This window comes from Acanthaster planci, linkage group LG12, assembly GCF_054643075.1.
Source record: "Acanthaster planci isolate LZ-2023a linkage group LG12, COTS_SCS, whole genome shotgun sequence".
Classification (NCBI taxonomy): Eukaryota; Metazoa; Echinodermata; class Asteroidea; order Valvatida; family Acanthasteridae; genus Acanthaster; species Acanthaster planci.
The window spans coordinates 14,290,459-14,317,068 of NC_141788.1; the positions used below are offsets into that span (position 1 = coordinate 14,290,459).

Sequence of the window (26,610 nt, forward strand, 5' to 3'; positions counted from 1 at the left end):
GAAATACCAAGGGAAATCGGTCTGTGCAAGCAAAGTTCAAGGAATAATCAGTCGATATTATCCTTTAGCTAAGGGGGGGGTTCAGGATCATTCCATCAAGATTGCTGCAGTGCATGAGAGTTTTATGAAGGGGAGGGATGAGATTTGAACAGCATCGCCCCACCCCCACTCTTCTTACCGTATGCTTTTACACAGCTTCACTCGCTTGGGCGGAAATAGGGGGTACGTCCCCCCCCCATGAATTTGGTTTAGGGGACACAATGTCGAATGTCCCCTACATGTTTTAAGCAAACGAAATACTAAAGGAATTGATGGATCAAGGATTTTCCCTTTTGAGTTTTTATAAATGGGATAAGATAATAAACACGGTGTGCACAAAAAAGGGTACTGATGTCCCGGCCACGATCGAGGACAGATTCAAGTTCCGCCCATGTGGACGGGGGACCTGTTCGCTGATGTATTAAATTAGCTTTTATAGTTTTTTTGCCACCGGTCTGGAGAGAAAGTCAGGTCGATATCAGTTTTAATACACCGGTGCTGATACCTGCGTATGTGCTTGAGCTTCTGTATGTGTGAAATTTTCTTAAATTTAAAAGTACTAAACCTAACTGGAAAGCCAATACTGGTCTTATGCAAGGCCACGACATGGTGGGTGATGGGTAACACTTGTCAACACATAACTTGTCCGCGGGCCCCTTAGGTTAGTGTTTCTTAGAGAGCTGGAGTTTTTAAACTCCGCTTATCTGCAGCTTGGCGACGAAAGGGTTCGTCTGTGTACATTTGCGGTTTTTGTTTCTAATTCACTACGATTCTGGCATGACTTGCCACTCTAATACACATTATGATATGTGGCAAGCAAGGTGCTGTTTTCACCGCCACTTCGTGCACATATAGCAGTAGTCCATAACCAAATCGCCCTTTTAGGTGGTCCATGCATTAGGGGCGGACCCAGAAATTTTCCCGAGAGAGGGCGTGCCTCCCATCAAGGACACACGGTTACATTGTCACGTGCTTGCAGGATGCCATCCTTGATACTAAACCATTTTCCTGTTTTGTGTGTCCGAGCATGTAGGCCAGGATTGACATCCATTCCCACCGGATCGAACAGCCTGGGTGTTTGCTTTTGTTTTGGCGCTTTTGCTTTTACCGTGGAGCTTTTGCTTTTGCCATGACAGTTGTGGGCTACCGTACATATGCACGTTGTCTAGCACATGTACTTAGTCAACTAGTCAACAACAGGTCAAGTTGTGTTTTGAAAGCAAAATGACAAGCAAGAGAACAGACGAAAATTGTGTAGAACCAGCCAAATCAGGGAAGAAGAAGAGGAAGACCGAGCCCTCCGGTTTTGTTCCGAATGAAGTCAACCCTGCCTACGGCGAGGGGAATTTCAAACAGTTACTTGGAGAGGCATTTAGAAACCAGGAATCGTTTGAACACGGTGAACTGTCGTTTCTAAGTTCTAGACCAGAGTTCAGCTGTGTATACGCCACGGTATTCGGCCGCGGAATGACCGTGACCTATGCCGTGACGAAGCCCGATCATTCCTGTGCTGTGCTCCCTGTATGTGAAATTATTTCCAGAACGCGGGTCACAGTGCACCACCCCACCCCGCCCTACCCCACCCTGATTGTTCCGTGCTTCTGGGGGGAACCCTTCTGGGCATATGCATAGTATTCTTATTGGTCTACACGTCACGTATTTTCCCATACCTTTCTTGACAGAGAGTGGAGCAACATTACTTCGGTATCCCTTCAGCTGTTGTATACTGCCCAACTTTGTGAAGGACGATTCCCACTTGAAGGGCTTGAAAGATGAACTTTTGGACTTGCCCTTTGAGGAAAAGTCCAATGATCTCTACAAATTTCAGCAGGTTGTATGAAATCTGTTCAGGGCTCGATTTACAAAAAAAAGTGGCATGCACTGGTGTGTGTAGACCAAAAACCTACATGCACCATAATTTTGCAAATACCGGTAGGCCTAGTGCATATTCCTGTAGGCCTATATAGCAATTTAAGAATTATAAGCCAAAGATAAGGTGAGGTGTGTACATGTATTATGAATCTGCTGCAAGGAATGGGAGAAAGAAAAAACACGTTCGGACACTATCTGGCCAAGAATTCAACAAACTTTGTTCTTATTTTCACTTATTGGTAAATATATGCAGGAAATGAGTGTTTTGGTGGTTAAAAAGTTACATGCACATCGTGCATGCTCAGTAAAAAAGCTGCATGCACAAGCAAAACTCTAGATGCACTGGTGCATGCGTGCATCAGGTAAATCGAGCCCTGAATCTGTTCCCAGATATTAAACCTCTGAATGTAGAGACGGCTTATAAAAGTACTTATCAAAAAGATGTCGAAAAAAGTGACAGTTACAAAAATTCATTGTAAAAGGAAATAAAGGGACAATTCTGTAAAAAAGTACATTTAGAAATCTGGTCATGCTGTTACTAATGTCATTATTATTGGTTATTCTTATAAAGAGATTTTTTTGAGAAACACTAGCAGTAGATATTGGTACCATTACCTGTAATAATTCCTCTTTCATTTTTTCCTACAACATTTCTTTTCATGAATTATGATATGATGTTGGTAACTGTGAGACCAAATTTCCACCTTTACATGAAAGTGCCTAAAAGCAAACAGCTCCTATTGTGTGAAAGAGGATGACAAACATAAATTTGTGAAATATTTATATTTTCTTGCAGTCTGGTGCACTTCAGAATGTCTCCTTCCCACATATAATCGGGTTGAGGTTAGTAGTTCAGTTAAATTATAAACCACCGCACTCTTTAACACTCTGGAAAACCAGGTTCAAGACTTGCCTGAATTATCTTGCTCAAGATGTTAACAAACTCTTCAGAACCTAAGTAATGATCGTCTGTAAGTCCTGGTTACCTCTTCAGAAGTCTTCACAGATCTTCGGTTTGGTGAATTCAGGGCAAGCACTTTGACAGGTCTCTACACTCTATGTAGGGTCTCTGTTTAGATCTTCAGGTTGTTGCAGTGAAAATGTTGCGCAGTCTAAAAAACCCTTAACTGGAAGAAGTGTGAATGATTTTGTAGGGTTTTCCATGCAGATTTCCATTTTGAGTTGACATTTGGGCTAGGAGCCTAACCCAGATTATTTTGAGTGGCACAAACCCTGGATTGGCCGTGTTTTTGGTAGATTTGGGACTATCCATCCCAGATTGAAACCCCACCCGACCTCCGCAAAGAAGATACTGGTTGATGGAAATTATTTCATTTAGGCACCCAGCATACATACACGGAGACCGTACATTCCAACATAAATCTGTTGCATGTGTTCAGCATGCCAAATGTGCATAAAACGGTACAGAGTGAGTTCCCACCAAAGGACCACAGTTTTTGTGTAAAAGCATGCTATCCTAATGTACATTTACATGGAGCGGATAGGGTCTCCATCATCGTTACATTACATTGGACTTGATATTTAAATTCCCTTCAAGTGCCAAGAATTTCCCTTTGGTTTACTGCAGAGTTGCAGGATTTTGGTACAATCGGTATTCGGAAACGTTAATAATCTCCAGTGGGGTACACAACATGAATCCAAAGAGATGGGCACTATGCTCAATTGTGAATATTTTCAACTCCCCTGAACCATAAACAACTGCCGCTGTTATATATGGGGAACATAATTCAAAGCCTACTGCGCCTACATATAACATGTACAATGTGTGTTTGTGACTAGCAATCAGCTTTCCATAGGTGCATATGTAACTCCTAGCTGCTGCCAGCTAATTAGAACAAGATCTCTTTCTCTGCTTTTTTTTTGCATCAGAAATTTTCTGTATGAAAACTTTTTGGCCTGGCTGAGGGAAGTCACTGGTATACCCCTAGATGACACTGTGGATATGACCTGCTCGAAGTACAACTACACAGGTAGCTTGACCCTAACTAAAGTATATCTGCTTAGCAGTAATTAGCAAGAGACCGGTCCCAGGCAATATATACCATATGACATTCTGGGGGTGACCGGTGTTCACAAAGCAGATAAGTCCATAGATAAGCAAACATCTGTTCTCAGAAGCTGTGCGGATGTGACATTGTACCCTGGTTTTGTAGTATTGTGATGGATTTGGGACTGAAGGACCTTACCGCTGTTGCGTTACGTGAGGTTGCAGCACCTTTATGGATTTTTTGGCAGTTCCTATATGTTTATGTGAAAGAAATCCTCAGGAAGCTAAGGTCAAAGGTGACCAAGGTTCAGTTTTGCATAAAGTTAGTGCACGATACCCACTCTGTTATGCCTCATTCCATTTTATAAAACTTGTCTTTAATCATGGGACATTGATGAAGCCACAATGAAAACTGAGAAGATTCTTGTCATCACTTCTGTACTGTTTGTCCTTAGATAGCTTGCTCTGTCATGATGATGAACTAGGAGGTAGGAGGATCGCCTTCATTCTGTACCTGGTCCCACCATGGGAGGAGAAAGACGGTGGAGCCCTTGACCTCTTCAAGGTCGATGGTGAGAGATCTCTGTCATATAGTTAGCGCTGCCCCCCCCCAAGGGAAACATTCTGACTAGGGTTTCACCACATCTATTTAGAATGCTTCTTGATAACCGATCATTAAATTTTGGCTCTGTGCATTGGCAGTTGGAATGCCAGTCACCTTTTGGGTTTTTTTTTCTTTTAACTGCAGTAGCTAAATGTGTTTTAAGATGTTTGTGGTGAATAAAAATGTTTCATTATCCACCATGAGGTTTTGGAGGAGTTTGCAGAATTCACAAAGCGATCAGTCTCTTGAGAAGTAAAGTACAAGGCGCATGTCATTGGTTTCTTGCAGAATTCAAAAATAAGAAATATCCAGACAGTTACTGCTGTCGATGGGATATGATTTTTTTAACACCCAAGGACTCACAGCACCCAAGACGAATCCAAGGATGCTATGCCTCTCCGGAGGGTATCAGAAACAACCTATCCTGCATTGCAGCAGTCAATAGTGGTTTTTTTTTTAGTTTTTACTTCTATCTGTCTAGGTGCTTCATTTTAGTTTTTGGGTCATGTGACTTGCTCTAAAGCAGTATCTATACATCCTAAAATGTACACATTTATAAAAAGAAACAAACATCGGATGTATGGATTCGATGTAGAAAATTGACAAATCTGCTGTTAACAATAAAGTAAAGTGCTTTGCCAAGAGTTGATCATATCCCAGTTCACTGCTCCCACTATAGTTTCCTTTTATCAAATGTATGGGTGAGAGTAGCTCAGGTACCAGTGAACACAAGTAGTCTGGTCATTAGTCCCAGCATTATGGTTTGGGTTGTGGGGCAGGGACCAGTCCATTACATCACAATTCTGGGCTAGTTCAAGTGACGACTATAGTTAACTATCTTAAGGAAACCATTCGCATGAAAATAATTGTACAAGATTTCAATGACCGTGTATGCTGCGAGAATCGCAGCCAACGATGAAATGTGAGTAACAGTGAGATTTTAGAAAATAGGCCGACTAGGGTTATTCGAGTGTAACTGAACTGTTGAAACTGTTGAAAAGCAGTTGACTTTTGGTCGATCTATAGTTCACGCATGAACTTGCGTGTGACATGCACAAGGATGAGGGTAATATTCTTTTTTATTGACCGGGCATGTGATTATTCTGGGCCAGTGAAAACACAGTGTTCAAGACATAAGCATTAGGTTATTACATTTTTAAAGCAAAAACTGTACAAGGCTGTGCTCAAGCCCAGGGGTGGATTGGTTCATAACCACTCACGTCGCTTGTCGATGAAATTTTGTTTCCTCAACAGAGCACGGCCAGCCCAGCCAGGTAGTGAAATCCCTGCTTCCAAAATGGAACAACTTTGTGTTCTTTGAGGTCACTCCAGTGTCATTTCACCAGGTGGGTGGACAGGTCCTGCAGGGATTGGTCAGTTTGTGGCCAAGCCGCTATTTTGACCACTCCCATGTCCCTTGTTACAGGGCCGACACAAGTCAACAGTTAACCCTAATCCTGTGAGATGTTGCGCAGTCCAGGTGAAAAAGTCTGATGCACTTTGATGCACTTGGCAATCAACAACAGCTGAACAAACTGGTCATGTTGAGACAAAGGGAGCTCGTCTCATTGAACAATGCCACTGTTGGATCTTGTGGTGATTGGCAACTGCAGAGTCCCAGGCTGTTTGGCCTTGGGAGAGTTGACCTGTTAGATCTTGTTACACTGGGCAGTTAAGCCGCTTTGACAATGATGCAGTTTGATGTGTCTGGTAGGGTTTCTAGCCAAAGCAGGCTGGGGGTTAGGGTCAAGGGAATTTGTTGTAAGTGTTACACATTTTTAGGATTTTGAGCGCATGGAAGCTGGAAAAATGGGACTTTTTGTTGACATTTCTAGTGATCCAGCGTTAGTTCTTTACCAGCCCAGTGTCTGGGACCAATATCAGTAGCAAGGGAAAAGATACAAGAGGTCTTGCCAATTCACCCTTCTGTGATAGCTAGCTATGTACATGTGAGTGAGCTAAATGTTTGAGTATGTCTTTATTTCCAGGTTGCAGAGGTGCTGGCCCAAGACAAATGCCGTTTGTCGGTCAGTGGGTGGTTCCATGGACCTCCTGTGGATAGGCCAGCACCGTACGTGGAACCCAGATTGGCGCTTCAGTCACACTGTACTCTACAGGTACTCAAAAAGGATATCATTATTGTAGATTTGATTGAGCACCGGGTGGTTTCCCAGGCAAGTTTAGGCCACCTACTGTTAAAAATCTTCATGCCAACTGTCAGTCCTTGCTCCCTGGTAGCTTTTTTATGCGCAAGACCACTGATAACTGCTGATGTGACTAACCTCATTGAGCTGATTGCAAACACTTGATTAGTCCAACTGTCATGGAGTGGCGTGTCCTTGCTCAGAGTTGCTCAAACTGTGGCCGGCTGAAGTCCATGATTAATTAAACTTGACCAGTGCTATTGACAAATCTTTTGGGACCATTTCTTTTCTACACCGATCTCTTGGGATGCACCAGTTTGCACATATTGCATGTAAAATTGATCATATGCACCCTTCACCATTCAAATATATACTTTTGCATGTAAGATCTGATTAGGCCACCCAGGGCCAAGTATGGTTTTCCAAACACTTTTATAAATCAACCTTTTGTCACTGTCATGTAAAAGCCTCAAGTGAGATAGTTGTCAGCATAAAACTGACATTAGAACAATCCTCTGTATAGGAAGACGAGATCTTCGAGTGGATCAGCCCCCTGTACCTAGACCCCCTGAGCCAGTCAGAAATCCAGGACCGTTTCAGCGACGACTCGGAAATTCAGCTGGAGAACTTTCTGCAGGTGTGCCCGTAGCTTTTGAACTTGTCTTGGTGTCCTTGAGATGACCACAGACACCCTAAAATTGTGGTTTTGTTTTTAATTTTGGCGAGGAGCTCCACAAATGTCAACAAAGTGTGGTATCTCTGTGTCGTTAATTTTTGTACACAGAAGGACAAATATGAACTTGTTAGCAAGGCTGTAGCAAGCAGCGACATCAGGTGGCAAAGGATAGGACCGGCAAATAAAAGGTATTCAGATTTGTGTTTTTCATTGTCTTGGTTTACTGTTAGTGTGTCTTTTTTGAGTAGTTATTGTTATTCTATTATTCACCAAATCCAACTGTGTCTAACATTCAAGTTTAAGAAAGCAACTGTTTGGAGACCTTTAAGTCCACATGGCTACCGGATAGAACTGGGGAAACAGACCAAAGCTCCAGTGTGTTGGATTTGCTGCGTGACAGTTGAGGGCGCTGTGTCACCTACAAGGCAATGGGGGCACATGGGCCTTTTGTCCAAATCTTGGCTTTCATCTCCGTCTTCACCCTCATCTCAAGCTCCAACATATAATAGTCGGTTTTTCTGACATTTACCGTTACAGCCACGTGAAAGTTTTCTGTCGCTTGGCATCACATTAAGTAATCTGATGTTTCTCTTGCCTATTAATGGAGCAGCCATGAGCTTGAAGAGGTTGCAACTCTGAAATCTTTAAACTGGGGTCCAAGACGGCCAAAGTTGAACTTTGGAGAACCCCTGCTGTGTAGGCCCATTGTTTCCAAAGTTGCCGCCATGTGCAAATGGTACTGCTCTCAACTCCGCAGGAAAGAACTCCAGTCGAGTTCCGTTATCCTGTACATTTTTAGCAAGTTCCTGTTGAATGCATTGGAAAATTTTGTATTGATTCTGTCAGAACACAGTGGGAATTCTTAGGAAACAAGGTATCCCAGTGCAGTGGGACAGAAAGGAATGAGGAGGACATTCTCAGCTCGATGTGCATAAGCCTGTGATGTTCACTTTAAGAAGCACTGAAGCATGAACCCCTGATGGAAACAATGTTGAAGTGGAGCTCAGGGGTAGTGTTTCAGTTTTCGAAGTCAGTGGCCAGAAACCATACTGGGAGCAAATGCATTCTTGTTGCAGGAACTACGAAAGAGCTGACGTGTCTACGCTGCCACAGATCTTGCTGGATTGTCTCAACGTGCTCCGGTCCGAGCACATGTTCCTGACCCTGTCCAACTTCACCGGTCTGAAATTGCACGAACACGCCCCGAACAATGACAGCGATGATGACAGCGACGATGACAGGGACGAGAGAGAGGAAAGTTCGGAGGAGGAGGCAGATAAGGAAAGCAGAGATGAGGATGCTACTAGAAATGCCAATGTAGCAGATGGAACTGAAGCAGAAGAGGGCATTGTTATAGGTAACTAGTTAGATGGATCCTCAGGAATGAAAGGTCACCCATTTGTGACATGCACTGGACAAAACCATTCAGTTGAGATTAGTCACTCTCATGGGCATTGCATGGGGGAGTGCCCCCCTAGGAGAAATGGAAAAATATGAATGAAGTGAAGCGGTGCGTGTGCGTCGGTTCGGGGTTCGTGGGTCCTGAGCCCACGTTGGTTGAGGTGCTATCCTCTGGTAAGGGAGGCTAGTCAATCACACACTTGATGATACTCCATCTTGGGTTTATTGATTTCCAGCAAACCCAAATTTCCCAGGTGTAACAAAATGCTGTATAGAAATGACTTGTATCACCTAGTCATTATCTGTGATTAATGTAATCATATATGATTCAAATTATAAATTATAAAGAAAATCTCACGGTCCAATAATGTGGACACACATCAAACTCGCCCAGCACTTTACCAACAAACTCTGGATTAATTACTTGATGTGCTGCATGCACTCAGGACTGTTCTGCAATATGACATTAAATTCTAGCATGAATAAATCTAACAATAATGACAGCGCCAAAAGAGTGTTTGTCTGCAGAGTAAACCCATAATCCCAATGTGCAACATACTTTGTGCGGTTGTGTTGCCCATTACTTGACAGCTTGGAAAGATTACAAAAGCACACACGAACCGCAAGCCCTGGGTCAGGGGTCACAGCGGAAAAGTACAACGTACAACAGTTCATCCATGGCGCGTACACGCACCGGTCTACCCATGCAGTCTACATGCATGCACATTGAAACGACACAGGAAACACGTGAGAAAAGGTTACGTGACTGAAGTCACGGGCAAGACGTAAAATGTTCCCAATTTTCACATAAAATAAATCTATCACATTCATGAAAAGATCACCAAAATACCCAGTGTTCCCTTACAAATAGCAGATACATGTATATACCAATTGGCCAAATTGGCTACCAGAACGCTGAAAAACCATGTACTCAAGCCTCGAGCTTGTCTCCTTTTCCGTCGGCATGGTTGGGTCAAGACGACAGTAAAGTGGGTGGAGTGCCCAGAGACTACTCATCCATATTCATGAGGTCCCTACATGAATGAGAAGAGGGCATTTAAAATTTTGCACTCTTACAAGTGTAGTGGAAATGACCCCGTCTGCTGACGGTGGTTTGTGAGTCTGTTACTACTGATTACTTTGCCTTCCCTTGAAAAGACCTCTGTTCCCTTCCTGGCATTGCCCATCATCTCCTTGAGTCTCGGCCAGACACAAATGTATTTTATGTTTGGTGTTGACATTTTTCCCTGCCAGGAAATTGTGGTTTCTCCTTTAAAAAAATACCAGTTTCACCTGTATGTGTTTAGCCATCGGTGACATTGGAGAACGAACATTCAAGATGGATCTTCTGACCATGGATGTGGTGTAATGACATTTGAAGTCACAAGCTTGGTCATAATGGAAGTGGAAGTTGAAGTTGTAATGGGGCTTGCTCGGTGGTTTGTTTTGTTTTCCTCCATCTAGTCAGCAAGCCCACACCGTATAATCCACGGTGCCGAGCTGAAGTCAGACGATGGAGTCACGGCTGCTACACCCTCCTGCACGACACCGACACGGAAGGGTCAGAGTTTGCTTTGGACGCGGTCATCCACTTTGGCTGCCCCCCAGGTAAGGGCTCTGTGCATTAACAAAAGAGGGCGCTTTGCATAAACTTGGTCCTTTCACCACCTCGTTATTACCCTTATCAGTGAGATTTTATATCCCGTCAGTTTCCAAGATTTTACTTTTTTTTTTCAGATTGGCAGACGGATCATGGAGGTTACATTTCCTACATAGCAAAGGCAGAAGATGAAGAGGTATACGATTAATGATTTGAGTTCAAATTCATGTCCAGGGTTAGTTGGAAAATGTGTGCAGTGGTGTACAATTCCTTTAATCCTACAAGCGGTGTTTGGTTTTAGACATGGCTGTAGATTTTAAATTAAGTTAGTGATTGTAACTGTCATTGAACATGGTCTAATAGCAAAAAATGAAATATTTATTTACCTATTAACAGATTTTGACTCGGAAGAAATGAAGGCAGTGCTTTCAGGGCTAATGCGCAGTCATCTGCTTAGTTTAATGAGACTCGTGAAAATGATTTACAGTATTCATCTCCTGAGTGTTGAAACTGGTTCTGTGTTGATTGCTCCTTGAAAATGAATTGAACATTTTAACTACAGATGCCTTTTTAGCAAACTTTCTTGTCTTTCATTCAGCTCCTCAGTGTTAGCCCTGAAAGTAATGGCCTGTCGCTGGTGTATCGGGACAAGGAAACGTTGAAATTCGTCAAGCATCTCAACCACAGGTTCACCGAGTGCAGCAGCGAAGGTGACGGGGAACCAGCTATTTATGACATACAGCTTGTGTATTATGAATAGCAAACTGTCGTGAGGATCAGAGCAGAGCTTGAGGTCGCGGCTGCTGTTTCTGTCTTGCGCGGTGCACGGTCTCACTCTGTGATGTGCATCAGCAAACTGATAGCCCACACATGGTGACACCGACAGCATAGAATAGCACAAGACATGCATACTGCCTTCCTTACAAGAGCCACAGAGATGGTCAGTGTGTTTGCATGACCAGTTTTCATCGCAATGAGCACAAACCCACAGTGCATTTATGTGGATACCAGGTAAACAGATGCAGTGATGTTAATTATCGCTGTGTTATTATCAAGTGGGTACATATACGAGGTCTGTTGGAGGCCCAATGTCAGCTGATAAGAACATCCATTCTCCCAAGGGGCAACATTGCATTGTTTATTGTGTCTTAAGCCATGGCCGAATTGAGTGTTGAAAGGCTGAGGCTTTGGAGTTTGCCCATGTTGTGCCATGGGGACAGCTGTTAAGCCATGGGCAGCAATGCTAGTCATGGTTGTGGCTTTACTATGCAGCAGGTCCTCCAGACCATAGAATCATTCGGTCCCACAGACAAGCAAGCCAGGAACCAGACGAGACTGATGGTTCGGGATGTCTTTCCTTTGCTAGTTTCATGAACGGGAAACTTGTCAGGAAAAAAAGATGCCAAAAGTTGAAAGTGTCTGTGAACGACAATACTGTGCCCAAATTACCTCTTTGTAAGGGGGATAAAATCATTCTTGCTCAGTTAATCCCTGTAAAACATTCGAGTCTGATCTCAGTGACCTTTATGAAATACGATATTAACCACATGCTCCCGGATGGTTTGAAAAATGCAGTGCACACATACAGGCAAATTTCAAGATTTTCAGTTTTCAAACATCTTCAAAAATTCATCATTACAATTAATGCTTCCAATTTTTTTAAACAAAGGACTATTTTGAAAAAGCTTATGAAGAGTTCAAAATAGTAAAGTTTCATTTGTCATATGCATAGCGCATCCCCACGTGTGGCTTGAGGCATCGCAGATTGCACGAAACTGCACTTGGATGAAATGCTTTAATCTGACCGCCGTAATGAATGAAACTTGGCATGTCTTGCACATAGAGGACTGCTCCATACATGTACTTCATCCAAAGGTGAAAGCAAAAGTGGAGCCAATCCCAGGTTGTCACCGGTTCCAATTCACATAACAGATGAACCGTGCCTGACTCATGGACCATCTTTTTGTTAACAATATCTTAAATATGACAGTTTGTTGAATGTACATGTAAAGAGGGTGCTTCCCTTTCAGTGACCTAATAACAAGAACTGAAACTTCTGCCATGCATTGGTATTTTCATTGCATTATATTTCTTTTATTCATTGGGCAGCCGATAAAAATCTGCATAAATAGGTTCATTTGGTTAACAATTACATTTGATGTCCTTTATAGAAATTTTATGCACTACGTTGTATATTTAACTAACCAGCCATGTGTGACCTCGCATGCATTTTCAACTAGGTATTGGATGATAGAAACATAATTATTTGCATTTATAGTTTGAATAAAAAATGAGCTTAATCTGAATTTAACTTCTTAACTGGAAGAGGTCATGTAACGTACAGGGTAATGGGGGAAAATAAAAACTAGCTGTATTTTAAAGCTATCCCATAAAGGGCAAGTCTGTTCTGAGCCATTGGACTCATCAGGCCAGTGTTTATCTCTGGTTTCCTTGGCTTGAAACAAATGAGAATATGCCTATCCCCCCCCGGACTGGTTGCCAATCCATCACAGGCTGCTCTCCACCTAATGCTGGTACCCATCTCTATTCCTTGGTAGAGAGAGGCTTACCCCAAGAACACAACTTGTGGCCAGCAGCTGGATTTGATCCCCTGACTCTCTGATCAGGAGTCGCAAACCTTGGCCAGCGGCCCCGTAATGTGGCCAATGGCCAAATGGTATTCACTGTACCTTCATTCACATGATCGAATGTGTACAAGTCTATCAGAGAGGGTCTTTTCTTGAAAATGAACCTGAAGTCACACAGTTGGCAACATTTCCCCAGTAAAATGAAACTTTCAGATAATATTTTTAAAACAAAAATTTTTTTTCTAATACATAAAATATAACTTGTCCCCTTTAATTGTAAATTATTGAATGTTAACCCAAATGTATTTAAGAACAAAAGTTTGTCGCGTGACATCCAGATTTTTTTCCAGCTAATGGCCCAGTACAGCCTACATTAATGTTTTCACTTTTAATAGTTACAAAAAATCTCTCTAAATGAAACTTGGCTCTAACAAGAAATTTCAGCTTTAAAGCAGATTATCTATGGAATGTCTACAAATGAGGGACCTATTGTAAAAGCTTTGAAATTCATTTTAAAAAAATCACATGCGCTTCGTATTCCAAACAACTTCTTTTGATTTTTGAGTCCAAAGCAGAGGGCACGGCACAAATATTTGGCTGAAAGTTTTGATAAACATGTAAATTGCAAATCAGTTACTACATGTACTTTGTGAAAAGCCACTTTCTTACATTCTGTCTCATAAATAAATATGACTCTTCTCATTTTTGTATATCTTTAATCCCAAACTGCATTGTTTAAATTTTTTTTGCCTTTTTTGCTGCTTTGTACAGAAAAGAATGACTATATGTATGACTATAAATGAACTCACTATGACTATAAATGAACTCACTGAGCTGAATGTCAGCCAGAAGATGGTTGAACTGAGGAAAACCTAATCAAGGCACTTGCAAAATATGTACATCACAAAAGGACACAGATTCCATTGCTGCACTTGACACTTTGCCCATTGAACAGAGAAAAGGTGCTTAATTATACTGCTGAAACTTATTTAGCCAGCCTACCTCTGGCAGGTTGTGATTGAAAGTGGATTTGATCCATAGATGGTTACATTCCTAAACTTACAAATATCATGAATGGGATTACTGGTCATTGTTAAGGATGATCTCCCATAAGTTGATGCAGGTGTTGGAAGCAACGAACAGGAGATGCTCAGATTTTAAGTGCCTTTTCATGGGGATAGAGGAGTGGTACATGTACACTGTTAGTCAAGTTTTCTTTTCTGGGTATAGTGTCAAGTGCAACAAGCCCTTTTTGATTCAGATGACCACTGCTTCATCATTGGTTCTTCTGTGACAGGTACATGTTCATGTAAGAATTCAGTGCAGGGTACCAAGAAAAAGGTGGGATTTGTGACGTTTTTACATCTTCACTCAACAAAAACTATCCCAATTTATCAAGGCATTCAGTGCATTCTACCACAGAATGTCCGAAAACCTTGTTACTCACCAATTGAGTTTTCATTATTTGCCTTCGCCGGCTATACCAACACCTACCAGAATTTGGACAATAATGTTCCAGAACACAGACGTGAACAGGTACAAGGTACAAAGCATTACAGAATATTAAAAATAGCTTTGAAATGGCACCGTTAATCACATATTTCATGAAGGATTACAGAATATTAAAAATAGCTTTGAAATGGCACACTTCATGTACATGGTACACATCACATTCAACAGTTCTATAGACTGCATTTTTATCACACGACGTCTATCAAATTTTCAGAATATTTTCATGAAGGGTTTAAGCTACTGCTCTGCGTGGCTTCTGATTGTGTAAACTCCAGTCTGTAGCTAAAGACAATGAAACTGGACATAACCATTGTTGCAAATCACACAAGTGTTATAGAAGTTGTAGACCCTGAGAAACGACACTTTTTACCTGACCTGTTTAAGGAATAGACTCAACTCTTTGCTGCCATGGTTGAATTTCTTGTTTTATACAGGTAGTTCAGGTCACCAAGTCTGGTTACAAGTAAATTATGAGTCAATGAGTGCAAACATACATGGAAGGGGAGCGGCAAAGGGGATTCTTCCCTCCACTGGAAAAAAATTCAAAAATGCAAAAGGACAAAAGTGTAACAATTGCAACAAAGACGAAAACTCATCAATTTGTGAAAAAAACTCTAAAAATTGGTCCCCTTCCGTCCTGATCATTTTCTTGTTGATGGCCACTTTGCTTCCCCCCAAAAAAGTTTGCCACTCCCCCGGAAAAATCCTGGTGACACCTATGTGCCTGCACATACTCATTCCCTTGTACCATGAATAGAGAACCTAAGCCTGACATCATTTGAACCAGGAAGTGTAGTGCAAACAAATGGAGTACATATACATGCAGTGTGTCAGTTCAACCGGTGGTTCTCGCACTGATGCCTTTCACACACATAATTGTGCACCTGACATACATTGTTTTCACTTCAGCAACATGTACACTCTTAGATCAGCTACATGTATTCCAAGGGCAAGGTTAACAGGGAGTAATTCAAAAATCGTGAAGATTTCTAAATGGTTTTCAAAAGCAAGCTTTGCCTTGCTGATCTTCATCAAAATTTCAAGTCTGGTGACAGAAATCTAAATTGCTGTAACAACACTACGTTAATTACTATAAGGCACAATGTTAAAGGGAGGAGCCAGTTGTGATACCATCAGGCATCAGCCATTAATAGGCTGATCCATGAAGCCTGCAAAAAGTGGGGAGCCATACCCCTCCAGTCAAATCAGTGGGGGTGAGGGTGGGGGGCACTGGCCCCCTGCCCCCCCTTCCACCACCAGTTTGAAATTCAAACGGAAATCACAGTCAATGGAATTACAATTTAACTGAAAAATTAACATCATTAATTCTTTGGATGTGATGTCTGATACAGTGCATAGGCCTACTAAAGCTTAAATATGCATAACATCATTAAGGTGGAAGCAATTTATGAATTGTTGAATTATGAATGCGAAAAACACAATTTATCCAACAGCCTCTAATAATGCGAGGATGACATAGCCAATGACAGCGAAGGCTATTTTCTGCGGCCGATTTCTATGCACCTCAAACTCGTGGTTCAGGATCTCAAAAAACGTGACAAAGATGAAGATGCCGGCGGCGACAGCCTGCATGATTGCCGAGCAGATGATAGCTCCAAAGCCGCGGGAAGCCCGGATCCAGAGGCCGAGTGCGATACCGGATGGAATCATCCCGGCAAAGACGACCCCGTAGATGACAAACGCGTAGGTGTTGACTGAATTCTTGATGAGGCTGGCACCCAGGGCGAAGGCAGCCAGGCTCTCGTGGGCTAGCATCGCAATTAGAAGATACAGAATGCGTTTGACATTCTCCTGGAGTCCCAGGGCCATGCCCTCGAAGACAGAGTGCGTCGACAGTGCGAAGAGGAGGATGAGCGACCGCAGCAACCCGGAGTTGTTGATGTTACTAAGGTGACTGTGTCCATGGGAATGGTCGCCGGGCTCAACATCGCCATCGCCTGTTTCATTGGTTTGTGCAGCATTGACCCTTCGGTGACCCCCATTTCTCGCCTCTGCATCCCCCCTTGATGACCCAAGCATGGGCCGCCTGTCCGAGTCTCTATCGAACAGATCTTCGTCTTCTTCACTGTCCTCAAGATCAGTTGTGTCAGCTTTGACCTTTCCGTCCTGGGCGCTGAACTTTATGCTGACTTTTTTCATCTGGATCTCACTGACCTTGTTCCTGCTGTTCCATTGCTGCTGCAGGGACAATGCCAGTTGCTCCAAAGTCAGGATTAGGAAAAATCCCAGCACCACGGCCGCCTCGCAGAATGGATAGTCCACGTTGATCTTCTTCTCCTGAAAAATCTGATGGAATTTCTCCCTGGCGGCAGGGATCAGGCCAAGAAAGCAGGTGGCCAGGAACACGCCGCCTGCCAGGCAGTTGCAGTAGCTCAAGATCTTCTCCGAGCGCTGGCGTCGTTTGATAGACTGCGTTGCCTTTCTCCCGATCACCTTCAATGGCAGGAGTGCTCCAGCCAGCGTAATGAGGAACACGGTGACCATGCTCAGAAGTTGCAAGATCAAGATGGTCATGCTCAGGCTATAGGGACTCCCTGGGGCTTCCGTGACTAACTTGTCAGTCAGGGTACTCTTAGTGCCATTTCCATCCATGGCCGAAATATTTCAATGACGGTTTCAACTTGCAAAGATTTTTCACTTAGCACAAGAGTACAGCGCATCTAGTCCAATTACAACTTAACCGACATTTGACGTTAATGTTTAATACAGACCCTCATCATTTGCTACATTTTAACTTTCAACACCAATACTGACATCACTAGCTGCAGCTGCACTTTTCCTTTTGGAGATGGTCTATGCCAGATCCATCCACCTGCTGATTGCAAGTTGTATTCAACTGTTAGTACTGTCCAAACTGAAACAAAAAGAAACGAGATTATTCAAATTATTGAGGAGTATGCTTCCCGAAATACTTGGTCAAAACTCGACCTGCTGGTATGATGTAACAAATACTATTTAAAAATACATGCACAAGGATCGTGAAAACTGATAGCAATTTACATACATGGAAAAAGAGTAATTTCAAGTTCCTGTAAATTACAGTGTTGCTTTTAGTGACTTCTGTCTATCATTCTGCCTTATTTCTGAGTTTCAATTCCAATCTTGCCATTAATAAACTCCCCTCTTTCAGTTTTGACACGTTGAATGTATCATGTTCACAATTAGAGCTGCCCCTAGAACTATGGGGTCCGGCTCACCAAATCCATCATGCTCCCATCAATGCCGAGTGGAACGTGCGATGAACCTGATGAAAAGCAGTTCTAGGGGTAGTTTATGGTTAAATTTCAGCATGGACCACAGCTGAGATTACCCCAAGAACTGTGGGATCCAACGTCTGCTCCTTTCCCACGAGGAGCGGACGTTGGACCCCACAGTTCTGGGGGTAGGTTGAGATGTACTGGACTATGTAGGCCTACACTTCTAGGACAAAGGACAATACACCGGCATTTATATGATGACTGGTGCCTTTTTCGGTAAGTCGGCTTAAGGCTAGTTTGTTTCATGTGGATCCGGATTGCGATCAATGATCCGGGGTTGATTCACTGACACCAGAGCCTGCCTATGGATAGCACGAACCAGCTCCGGAATCACTAATCAAGATCAAGATCCATGTGAAACAACAGGCCCCAACCCCAAGTCATGCTAGTTGAACCATGGAGGTCTAACTAGTTGAAATACAAATTATGATCTGGTAGGTTATGTGGAAAATATGTTGCATCCTGACTCCACATTTCTCATCATAGGGATATCATCTCAATGAAGGTCTGTCATTACAGAAGTGCTGGAAATACACGAATTCTGGACTGAGAAACATTTACCGATGATGTTGGGAAATACTTAGAAAAATCTCTTCACTCTGGAGTCAGGATGCAACATTTTTCCGCTTATGTAATATGGAGGTACGTGTACATGGTGTAGGAAAACATGGTCAGATGGCGATATGACAACTGCCATACCGTGAGAGCAACCCATCGTGTGAATGTTACCAGCAACTAAAATTTGTTACAATGGCAAAAACTGACAAATGACATTAGTAGTAAGCGCCGAAATGTCGTGTGGACGGTGAATAAGCTGACCCACGACCGTACCGTGACGACGAATTTCAGCAAAGCTACATGTGTTTGTCATATCGTCTGCGAATCTAGCCATATTCCTTGACTCTTTTGCTTGTATTGCTTCAACACCTCCAACAGAGATCCCGACTACTTCTCCGTGTCACGTCCAACCAGCTGCTTGGTTGAGTTGGTGCATACGTGATCCGTGCTCTGTGCTTGCAGTACAGTGCAACTTGCAAGCGTGGAAATGAATGAAGAAGGTACTCTGATGTGAAATTTGAAAGTAAAGTTTTATGCTGACAATATGAATGTACCTGCATTTATCGAACCGGTTAGGTTAGGGGTTGCGTTACACAAAAATTTTGCGAATAAATGTGTAGCCTGGGCCTAGTTCACATGGTCATTCGTTCACATTCACGATGTTGTTTGAACTGCGAGACGTGACTAACGTGAGGTCTATTGTTCGTGTTTGTTTTAGCGCCCCCTATTGTCATTATTATTTAATACGGCATAGGCCTAGGTTTTAGTTCTCGGGGAAGACCTAGGACTACCTGTAACGTAGAAAAAGTGGCTACCGCTATTAGCCTAAGGGGTACGTTCAGTTGTATTGGCATACCCGTTGTGTATGAATGGTCCTTTTAAATTAATGTTCATATGCCAGGTGTTGTGCTATTGAGTGCCCCCCTATTTGAACATGGTGGATGCACTTTTTGGTTTGAGTAAAATAGCTTTTGTGTATGCTCAAATTTACTCACTTGAGACAGCTAGCACCCTCCTACAGATACCGAGGTGACTACATCAGTACATGTACGTCACGAACACAATTGTGTATGTAAAAGGCAATAAAGCGAGACCCAGCATGTGAACCAACACGCGTTTGCACTGCACTTTCGTGTTCACAGTGACGTCACTCTTCGGTACTCTATTGTGTCAGCAATACTTTTGCAGTAGGCTAATGTGAATACTTTTTTACAGTCGTGCTCTTACAGATGTACGGAAAAGTCATCAGGGCCGTAGGGGAGGGGAAGATTTGGGCATTTAGTCCCTCCAGGTCTTGTATGGGGACAACAGCAATGTCGGTAGATTATACGTTATGATTTAATGACCAGTGGGCTAGACATACATGTACATATACTGAGATATATGCCCAAACTAAGCATTAATTCCGGATCCAACCCTGTATACTTAGCTGCAGGGTTACCCCACATCAAACTTCACAAATAAGGACTTTATCATCAGCACAGTTTCCAATGTTGTAACTTTGTCATACAGTTGTCTTACTCAGACTCTTAGCATGCACTCTCAAGCCGTTTAGTCAGGCATGACAGTTACTTCTTTGCCCAGAAAATCGGATGGAGAACTTGGCTACATTTCCAACGCACAAAGTAGCATCTTGATACATTTCTTGAACCCCCTGCCTATTTCAGATTTTACAGCCCTCCCCCCCAAAAAATTGAAACTGATTTTCAGTTTATGCATTTATTCTATCAAGTGGACTTCATGAAGTTATCATATGAATGGAATTCCTTTTTCAATTTTCAGCAGGTGAAGTCTCACAGGCTGATAGTATGCACTGACTGTTGTTGAAATACAGTAAATTCAAGTCGAGACGTGAGACAGAATTACAAAATGGTGGTACGTGTCTGTAACATACCAAGGTGCTTTCTGTGGAGTTTACATCTGTGGGTTGCCGAGGGAGACTTGTAGGCTCTCCAAACACCAGCATTGCAGATAGGCCCTTTTACTAGGAACCATCCTGAATCCTCCAAAATCCTCCAATTGTCAACATTTAAAAAATTGCATTCAGCCCAAATCCTCCACAATTTCTTGAAAATGTCATTTGGAGGTGTGCCTAACTGCCTGAATCCTTCAAATCCTGCGGCAATTCCTGTCATTATGTTGAGGCAGTGCGAATGGCACTTTTGAGCTGTGCAGCTGATTCAAAAGAAATATTGGGCTGAAGTCGTGCTTGACTATTAAGCACAAACAACATACATGTAAGGTCTAATCCACGACCTTTATGCACTTTTGCCCTACATCCTGAATCCTCCAAATTCCTCCACTTTGCAGAACAGAATTTGGGAGGGTTAGGGTTAAACGTAAAAAATGAACAGAAAAATTTCAGAACGGCATTTGGTTTAACTTCAGACAATGTCTTGTACATGTATATGTATATTCCCATCCAAACAATATCCAGGAAATCCACTGGAAGTCTGCATTGGGTTTTTACTGTCATGGTCCCATCCAACGAGACAAACTCCTTCAGGATCTTATAGGAATTGATCCAGTGTGAAGATGCATGTTTCTTTTGTGAGGCATCTAACAGTTTTGAAAGCTATTTGAGATACTGCTTTGTACAAGATATGCATGGGTCTTTTGTGTGTAGGACCTTATTGGAATGAACTTATGGTCCGCCAATTTTGGTGACTTGCAATCTTCAGAAACTAGATGATATTCCAAGTTTTGTTGACTAAATCTTGAGATGTGGTGGATACTGTGATTTGTTGCAACAGTGCTACTCAAAGCACATGTTCCTTGTGTTCCAATCAGTGTTCTTGAAAGAGTATCAGGTTTTTTGATGGATGGGGAGGGGGCTGTTTTGTATACCGTGCATTGTTCCATGCCAACCTTGCATGCCTCCCTGGATCAAAATAAAGCACTGTTTTGTTGCTTAACCAGCAGAGTGCAGGAACAGTATTGCAGGGGGTCACAGGTCGAGTGTCATTTCAGTAAACTTTCTGATTAAAACAGAAATGGCTCTTTTGGTTTTTTTTGTAGCGTATTGGCTTGCAGATCAAAGCCCAGATTGAGAATCTGACAAACCTCTGCCCAGATGGGGAAGATTTCCGTTGGTACTTGAAGGTAATAAAGGACCTTTTATCCGTCCATTCTCTCACTTGTGGTTGTGGGTATAAATGCTCAGTATCAACTTGGACAAAGAAATCAAGTCTCACAGAAATGTTCCGGTCTAGGCAGCGCTATCAGTGTTGGGGTCACCGGTCATCACTAGTCCTTTCACAAGCACCTTCACAAGTTCAGCCACAATTCCTATTACAAGACCGGTCTTTAGTGATGGGGTGAATAATGATAAAGGAATGCTTCTTGACACAGTTCACAATTGCATAGCTTTTGACTTGACTTGAGACTGAATCACTGTGGTACTTGAGACCACTTAAGACCTTCACAAGACCAACACAAGACCAGCGCAAGACCTCCAGTCTAAATTCAAGTCGAAAGCTATTTAAATGAACTGCTACAAAAGCATTCCTTTGTGATTGTTCAACCTGTATACTCGTGCATGGTCTTGTGATGGTCTTGTGTCTGGTCTTGTGATGGTCTCGACTGCAATTCTCAGTGGTATATCCAGTGTGGGGGGTCCACATAAATGCCTAACAAACAGAAAATGCAGATTTTGATTTGTTACCAGGGTGATATCTAAACCAAACAAGCCAGTGAAAGATCAACTGCTTAATTTGTTTGAGACATTATTTACAAACATGCACTTTATTTCCTTTTTTATCTAGATCAAGTGTTCCAACTGTGGATCAGTCACCGAATCATGGCAGTACGTCACTCTCACTGTAAGTCTACAACCCCCACGTGTTTTATTTTGACACTCCCTCTTTAAGTCTGTACACAGACAAGCCAAGTTTGTATTGTTGTTTGCACGTTTATTTGCTAAAGCCAACAATTTTGAAACTTTACGTTTACACTAGAAGCAACAGCTTTAACTATTCCTGATGGATTTGCTCATCTTCGTATGATTGTACCTCATCTTAACCCTCCTTGGGAATATGTACTGTCTTTCTAGTCAACCTTGTCCGTAGCATTGGACGGAATTGTGCATCAGATGACAAGATTTTTTGCCACGCATCATCGTATAATGTTTGTTGTAGCAGAGTTTGGGCATTGCTCTTTGGACAGAAATTTGTGAGACAGAGGTACCGGTAGGGGGTCCGAGCCCCACCTGTGCAATTTTGGAAAGGAAGTTGCTGTGTTGCAAGTGACAGGGAAGCACTGAACGGAAGACAGTGCTTGATGGAATGGTGTATAGACCAGCACAGCCAACTGAGTAATTCTGCACATGCGTGACAGGAGAAGTGGTCCGGGGGGTGGGGTCCATCTGATGTTTCCTCTGGGAAGACAGGGACAGGAGAACACAGGGATCGGGGTGCATAGGGACCAGGGAACATCAGTACACACGCCCCCAATTGGAGGTTATGCCTAGCACAATGGTGCCAGCACCTTGGCCCACTATTGGGGATTCGAACCCGCACTCTCAAAACCTCATAGCACTAGATTTCTGAACCAGAGATGAAGTAATGTGGTCTAAATCATTTCCTTACTATTTGTGATGCTCAGGAAAGTACTCCAACCAAAGGAGGACGTGGGTCAGCCAGCATGGTGTCAAAGTGCAAGATGTGCAGTCGAGAAAACCACCTGGGTTAGTTTCATTATCGCTGATTTCTGAGATCTTTTCTTGAAAGTCTGTGTCGCATATTTAGAATTTTCTGAATTTGTATAAGCTAATTTGTCTTTGCATGTTAGAGTACTTCCACTTAAGTTCCCCAAGATCAGCTTTAAATCTTTAGCTTCTCTGAAACTTTCTCCCACCATCCAAATTGAAAATGCCCATTTTTTTCTGGCTATATTATACTTTCCCATTTTCTGTTGTTTTTTCTATGTATTAATTGATGTTATGGTTTCTCTGGCCTTAATTCAACTTATTGCATTTGTCAAAGGCAAAAACTTTGGGAAAAAAATGAGATCAAAACATCAGATCCTCCAACTTTAACCACTTGCTGTTGGGTGGTTTGAAAAATGCATGGCACACAAACTGGACATTTTCAAGATTTTCAGTTTTCGAAATTCTTCAAAAATTCATCACTTCAATTACTGGACACTTACACCCACACGAAGGGCTGTCTGGTTTCCACTCTAATCTGACAGACAACATCTACTTATGCAGGAGTATTTCAGCCAGGCCTGCTGCCTTGTAAAAAGAGCCCAGATTGTGCGGTGTTATGTAACTTTCTTTTGTTCACAAACATGGCTGCTGACCTCTTTTCAATAGGGGCCAGATTAGCGTGCAGCGGTGCTGTGTGGCTCATTGCTGCGTTGTCGGAGCGCTTTTGTCCCCAGTGGTAATCCGCTCACACTAAATGCCCCAAACTGTGGTATACTGTTTTAAAACAAGGCTGGATTATCTCCACTATTGAGAGTGAAAAAAATGTTGGTAATGCCCAGCAGCCTGATCTTTTGTTACCAGTAGGGTCTTTTGTTACAAAGCCCTGTTCCCTTTGTCCGATATAAGGAATACGTGTCCAGTATCGGAAACCCCGGTGGCAAGTGGTTAAAGCATATTATATTTTAGGTCAGTATAAGTAGATTGAAGCAGCTTTTGTATTGTGTTTCATTTACATGTATACATGTGCTCATACTTTGCAGATATACTCAAAGATTCCTACAGAGCTTACAATGCAGAGGACAGTGGTTCATTCAAGACTATCGTAGGGTTTGAATGCCGGGGAATGGAACCAGTCGAGTTTTCACCCAGGGTAACAAATGTTCCTCAGAACTTACAAAGTGTTCAAACCCTTCACTCCTGTGTGTCATGCTTCAATATTTTGTCGGCAGATTGACAAAGTGACAAATCCATCCAAAAACTAACATTTTTAGGCAATTTGGGTTTTTTTGACATTTTAAGGCCTCTGCAGTACTGATTATCATAATTATAGATCTCTGATTACCATAATTTTAGACCCAGGATTACAAGATTCGTTAATTACACTAACTACATGAAGCACAAACTCAGGTTTGCATTTTGACAAAGTACATACCTTACAAATATCATTGACTTTGTACATGCATGCTGTTTTACGCCTGCAGGACTTGCATTTTGACGAAACGACAAATCTTTCTTTTGCAATGTGTTACATTTTATAAAAGTGGACGCGGTGTGCACAAACATGCCACATTACACATATGCTCTAGAATTTCCGTTTGGACAATTGACGTTCATCTTTACTATTTGATGCCTCCTACTTAAAAATGAATTTAGGGTAACAGAAAATTTGTAGGTTTTTCAACATATAGGCTGTTGCATCAGTTATTGGAATCGACAATGGAGGTTGCTGATATTTATTTATCTTTTAATTTACTGATAAGTGTTTCAAAAAATGTAACCAGCAAGGCCGGTTTTAGTATGCGTTTTTCAATACATTTTTCTTTGATGTTTGATTACTGATTTTCTTCCAGGTTGGTTTTATGGCCAAAGGAGCTGAAACCACAACACAATTTGAAGTTGACTTAACAGAAGAAGTGAGTCAGGCTCAGTGGATTCTGTTAATTTAGGTGAAAGCCTTTACACAAATGCCTGAATTTGAAAAACTGACTGTCAGTTTAGTTAATCACGTGAAAGTATTGATGTTGAGACAATAAAACAAAATAATTAGGTACTGTTATTAATAATCTGGGCCCTTGTGGAATTTTATCAGTATGATTTCCTTGTTCTCAAGAATGTAACAAGGTGGATTGATTTTGTGGCGTAATCGATTGTGGATACTGTGCTCTTCCAAAGCAATTGTATGTATCAGGGTTGTGTAGTGATTTTTTGTTTGGTTTGGTCTGGGTTTGGCTTTTTCAGGAATGGGCAGATTATGACGAAAAAGTCAACCTACCTGTGAGCATTGAGGAATTTGAAAGCCGCTTTGTCACAATCAAATGAGCATCCCAAAGACAGAAACAGCAGCTGACAAACAGGGAGAGGATGACAGAGAGAAATGGAGTGATAATAATTAGAGTCTCTGATTTTCCTGATATAAATTTACTTTGTGAACCAAATCTGCATTCGGTTGTGTGGACAGACTTGGATTAGAACACACCAAAAGCTCTGACAACAGTCATCAGCGGGCTTCAAGTGTATACATGTACAATGCTACCAGCTATTCTGACATTGGAGTTTGATGGACCAATGTAACAGCAGAAAAACTGTGCTGTGGGCCTTGACTGCCGGCATACCCCTTTAGCAAAGTCCTCACCTTAGATGCCAAATTACTTTACCATGTAGAATATGTGCCTTGCCAGTGACAACATTGTGTCAGTTCTTAATTTCTGTGATTTGTTATGTACTCGTAAAATTTGCAAAGTCTTAATTACAAAGTAATGTACTTGGACCCATAACTTGCATCAGTGAACTGCAAAGCATCTCGCTGTTTTCTTTTTGTGTAGTAATAATCAGCAATAATGCAGAACATCTTTCAATATGGAAATTGGTTTAGAACACACTCTGTTGTTATCATGACTTAGCCCTCGTGTAAATTGCAGCTCATTCTTACAATTGTGTCAAAATAAACTTCTTGGACATTTTCCTTTTTTAAATTTTGGTTTTCAACTTATATTCTTGACCAAGATCGAGGACAGATCCAGAACCAAATTTTCGGTGGGTGGGGAAGGGTTAAAGAGGTCAAACTTGTTGGTGGGGATGGGGGTGAAAAAAGTTGGAACTTTTGTTATAGAACCTAGTGTGGCCTTTTTGAAAGGCTTTTGAGGGTTTTTTTGTACAAGATATTGAAGCAAGAGAATTGAAATAGACCAAAAATTTGCCTTTCAGTATTTCTCAAGAAAAGTTTTGGCTCCTTGTGGGCATGGCCCCTGTTGCAATACCCCCCCCTGCCCTGATCCACCTTGATCATAATACCTTTTTTGTTTTGCTTATATTCTTTAAGGGCATTTTGTTTTGTTTATTCATTGTTTTTTGTTGGATTTATTTAAGATAGTGGACATTATTTCCGGACAAAAATGGTTGAAATTTTAGTGTAACTGAAAGGTGTAAAAAGTTTGCAATAATGAACATTAAAAAATAGTTTCTCTTACAGTCCTCGCCTGAGTTGATAAAATATAAGCAGAAATAACCCCTTTTGCTCTTCTGAAAGTCCCCCCCCCCCATCGTATGGGTTGTCAAAGCTAACTGGTAGCCCTCTCATTGTAGCTAAAATGCCGAATAGAACAGTCGTCGGATGCAGCTCGCTCTGCAAATTAAGTCACAATCCCTGCCGTCTTTGGATGAGAAGCCCACGCGATAAATTGCA

At 42.0% G+C, this 26,610-nt stretch overlaps 3 protein-coding genes across 17 annotated transcripts; 2 read left to right on the top strand and 1 right to left on the bottom strand.

Annotated features, from left to right (window-relative positions):
- Nucleotides 1-1,189: 1,189 nt before the first annotated feature.
- ogfod1 (2-oxoglutarate and iron dependent oxygenase domain containing 1) lies at nt 1,190-12,744 on the top strand. Of its 3 annotated transcripts, XM_087144567.1 has the most exons (14): nt 1,190-1,438; nt 1,722-1,870; nt 2,708-2,754; nt 3,802-3,902; nt 4,375-4,491; nt 5,778-5,869; nt 6,512-6,640; nt 7,191-7,304; nt 7,452-7,531; nt 8,420-8,700; nt 9,336-9,491; nt 10,209-10,352; nt 10,482-10,540; nt 10,943-12,744. In XM_087144567.1, the coding sequence occupies exons 1-14, from the start codon at nt 1,264-1,266 to the stop codon at nt 11,102-11,104; spliced, it is 1,806 nt and encodes a 601-aa protein (XP_087000693.1). In that variant the 5' UTR covers nt 1,190-1,263; the 3' UTR covers nt 11,105-12,744. The 3 variants fall into 3 exon arrangements, with proteins under 3 accessions (XP_087000693.1, XP_022105477.2, XP_087000694.1); XM_022249785.2 differs by lacking the exon at nt 9,336-9,491 and having other exon boundaries at nt 1,193-1,438; XM_087144568.1 differs by lacking the exons at nt 1,190-1,438; nt 2,708-2,754 and having other exon boundaries at nt 1,735-1,870.
- slc39a3 (solute carrier family 39 member 3) lies at nt 12,411-18,968 on the bottom strand. 6 transcript variants are annotated; one of them, XM_087144569.1, is made up of 2 exons: nt 18,835-18,968; nt 12,411-17,319 (listed from the first exon to the last, which is right to left on the bottom strand). In XM_087144569.1, the coding sequence occupies exon 2, from the start codon at nt 17,055-17,057 to the stop codon at nt 15,888-15,890; it is 1,170 nt and encodes a 389-aa protein (XP_087000695.1). In that variant the 5' UTR covers nt 17,058-17,319; nt 18,835-18,968; the 3' UTR covers nt 12,411-15,887. The 6 variants fall into 6 exon arrangements, with proteins under 6 accessions (XP_087000695.1, XP_022105500.1, XP_087000696.1 ...); XM_022249808.2 differs by lacking the exon at nt 18,835-18,968 and adding an exon at nt 18,554-18,666; XM_087144570.1 differs by lacking the exon at nt 18,835-18,968 and adding an exon at nt 18,488-18,589.
- On the top strand, nt 18,675-26,396 carry czib (CXXC motif containing zinc binding protein). 8 transcript variants are annotated; one of them, XM_022249814.2, is made up of 8 exons: nt 18,681-18,780; nt 20,063-20,155; nt 21,299-21,382; nt 22,045-22,101; nt 22,883-22,964; nt 23,969-24,078; nt 24,779-24,841; nt 25,167-26,396. In XM_022249814.2, the coding sequence occupies exons 2-8, from the start codon at nt 20,150-20,152 to the stop codon at nt 25,245-25,247; spliced, it is 483 nt and encodes a 160-aa protein (XP_022105506.2). In that variant the 5' UTR covers nt 18,681-18,780; nt 20,063-20,149; the 3' UTR covers nt 25,248-26,396. The 8 variants fall into 8 exon arrangements, with proteins under 8 accessions (XP_022105513.2, XP_022105504.2, XP_022105506.2 ...); XM_022249816.2 differs by having other exon boundaries at nt 18,696-18,780; nt 20,066-20,155; XM_087144574.1 differs by lacking the exon at nt 18,681-18,780 and adding an exon at nt 18,782-18,803.
- The last annotated feature ends 214 nt before the right edge of the window (nt 26,397-26,610 follow it).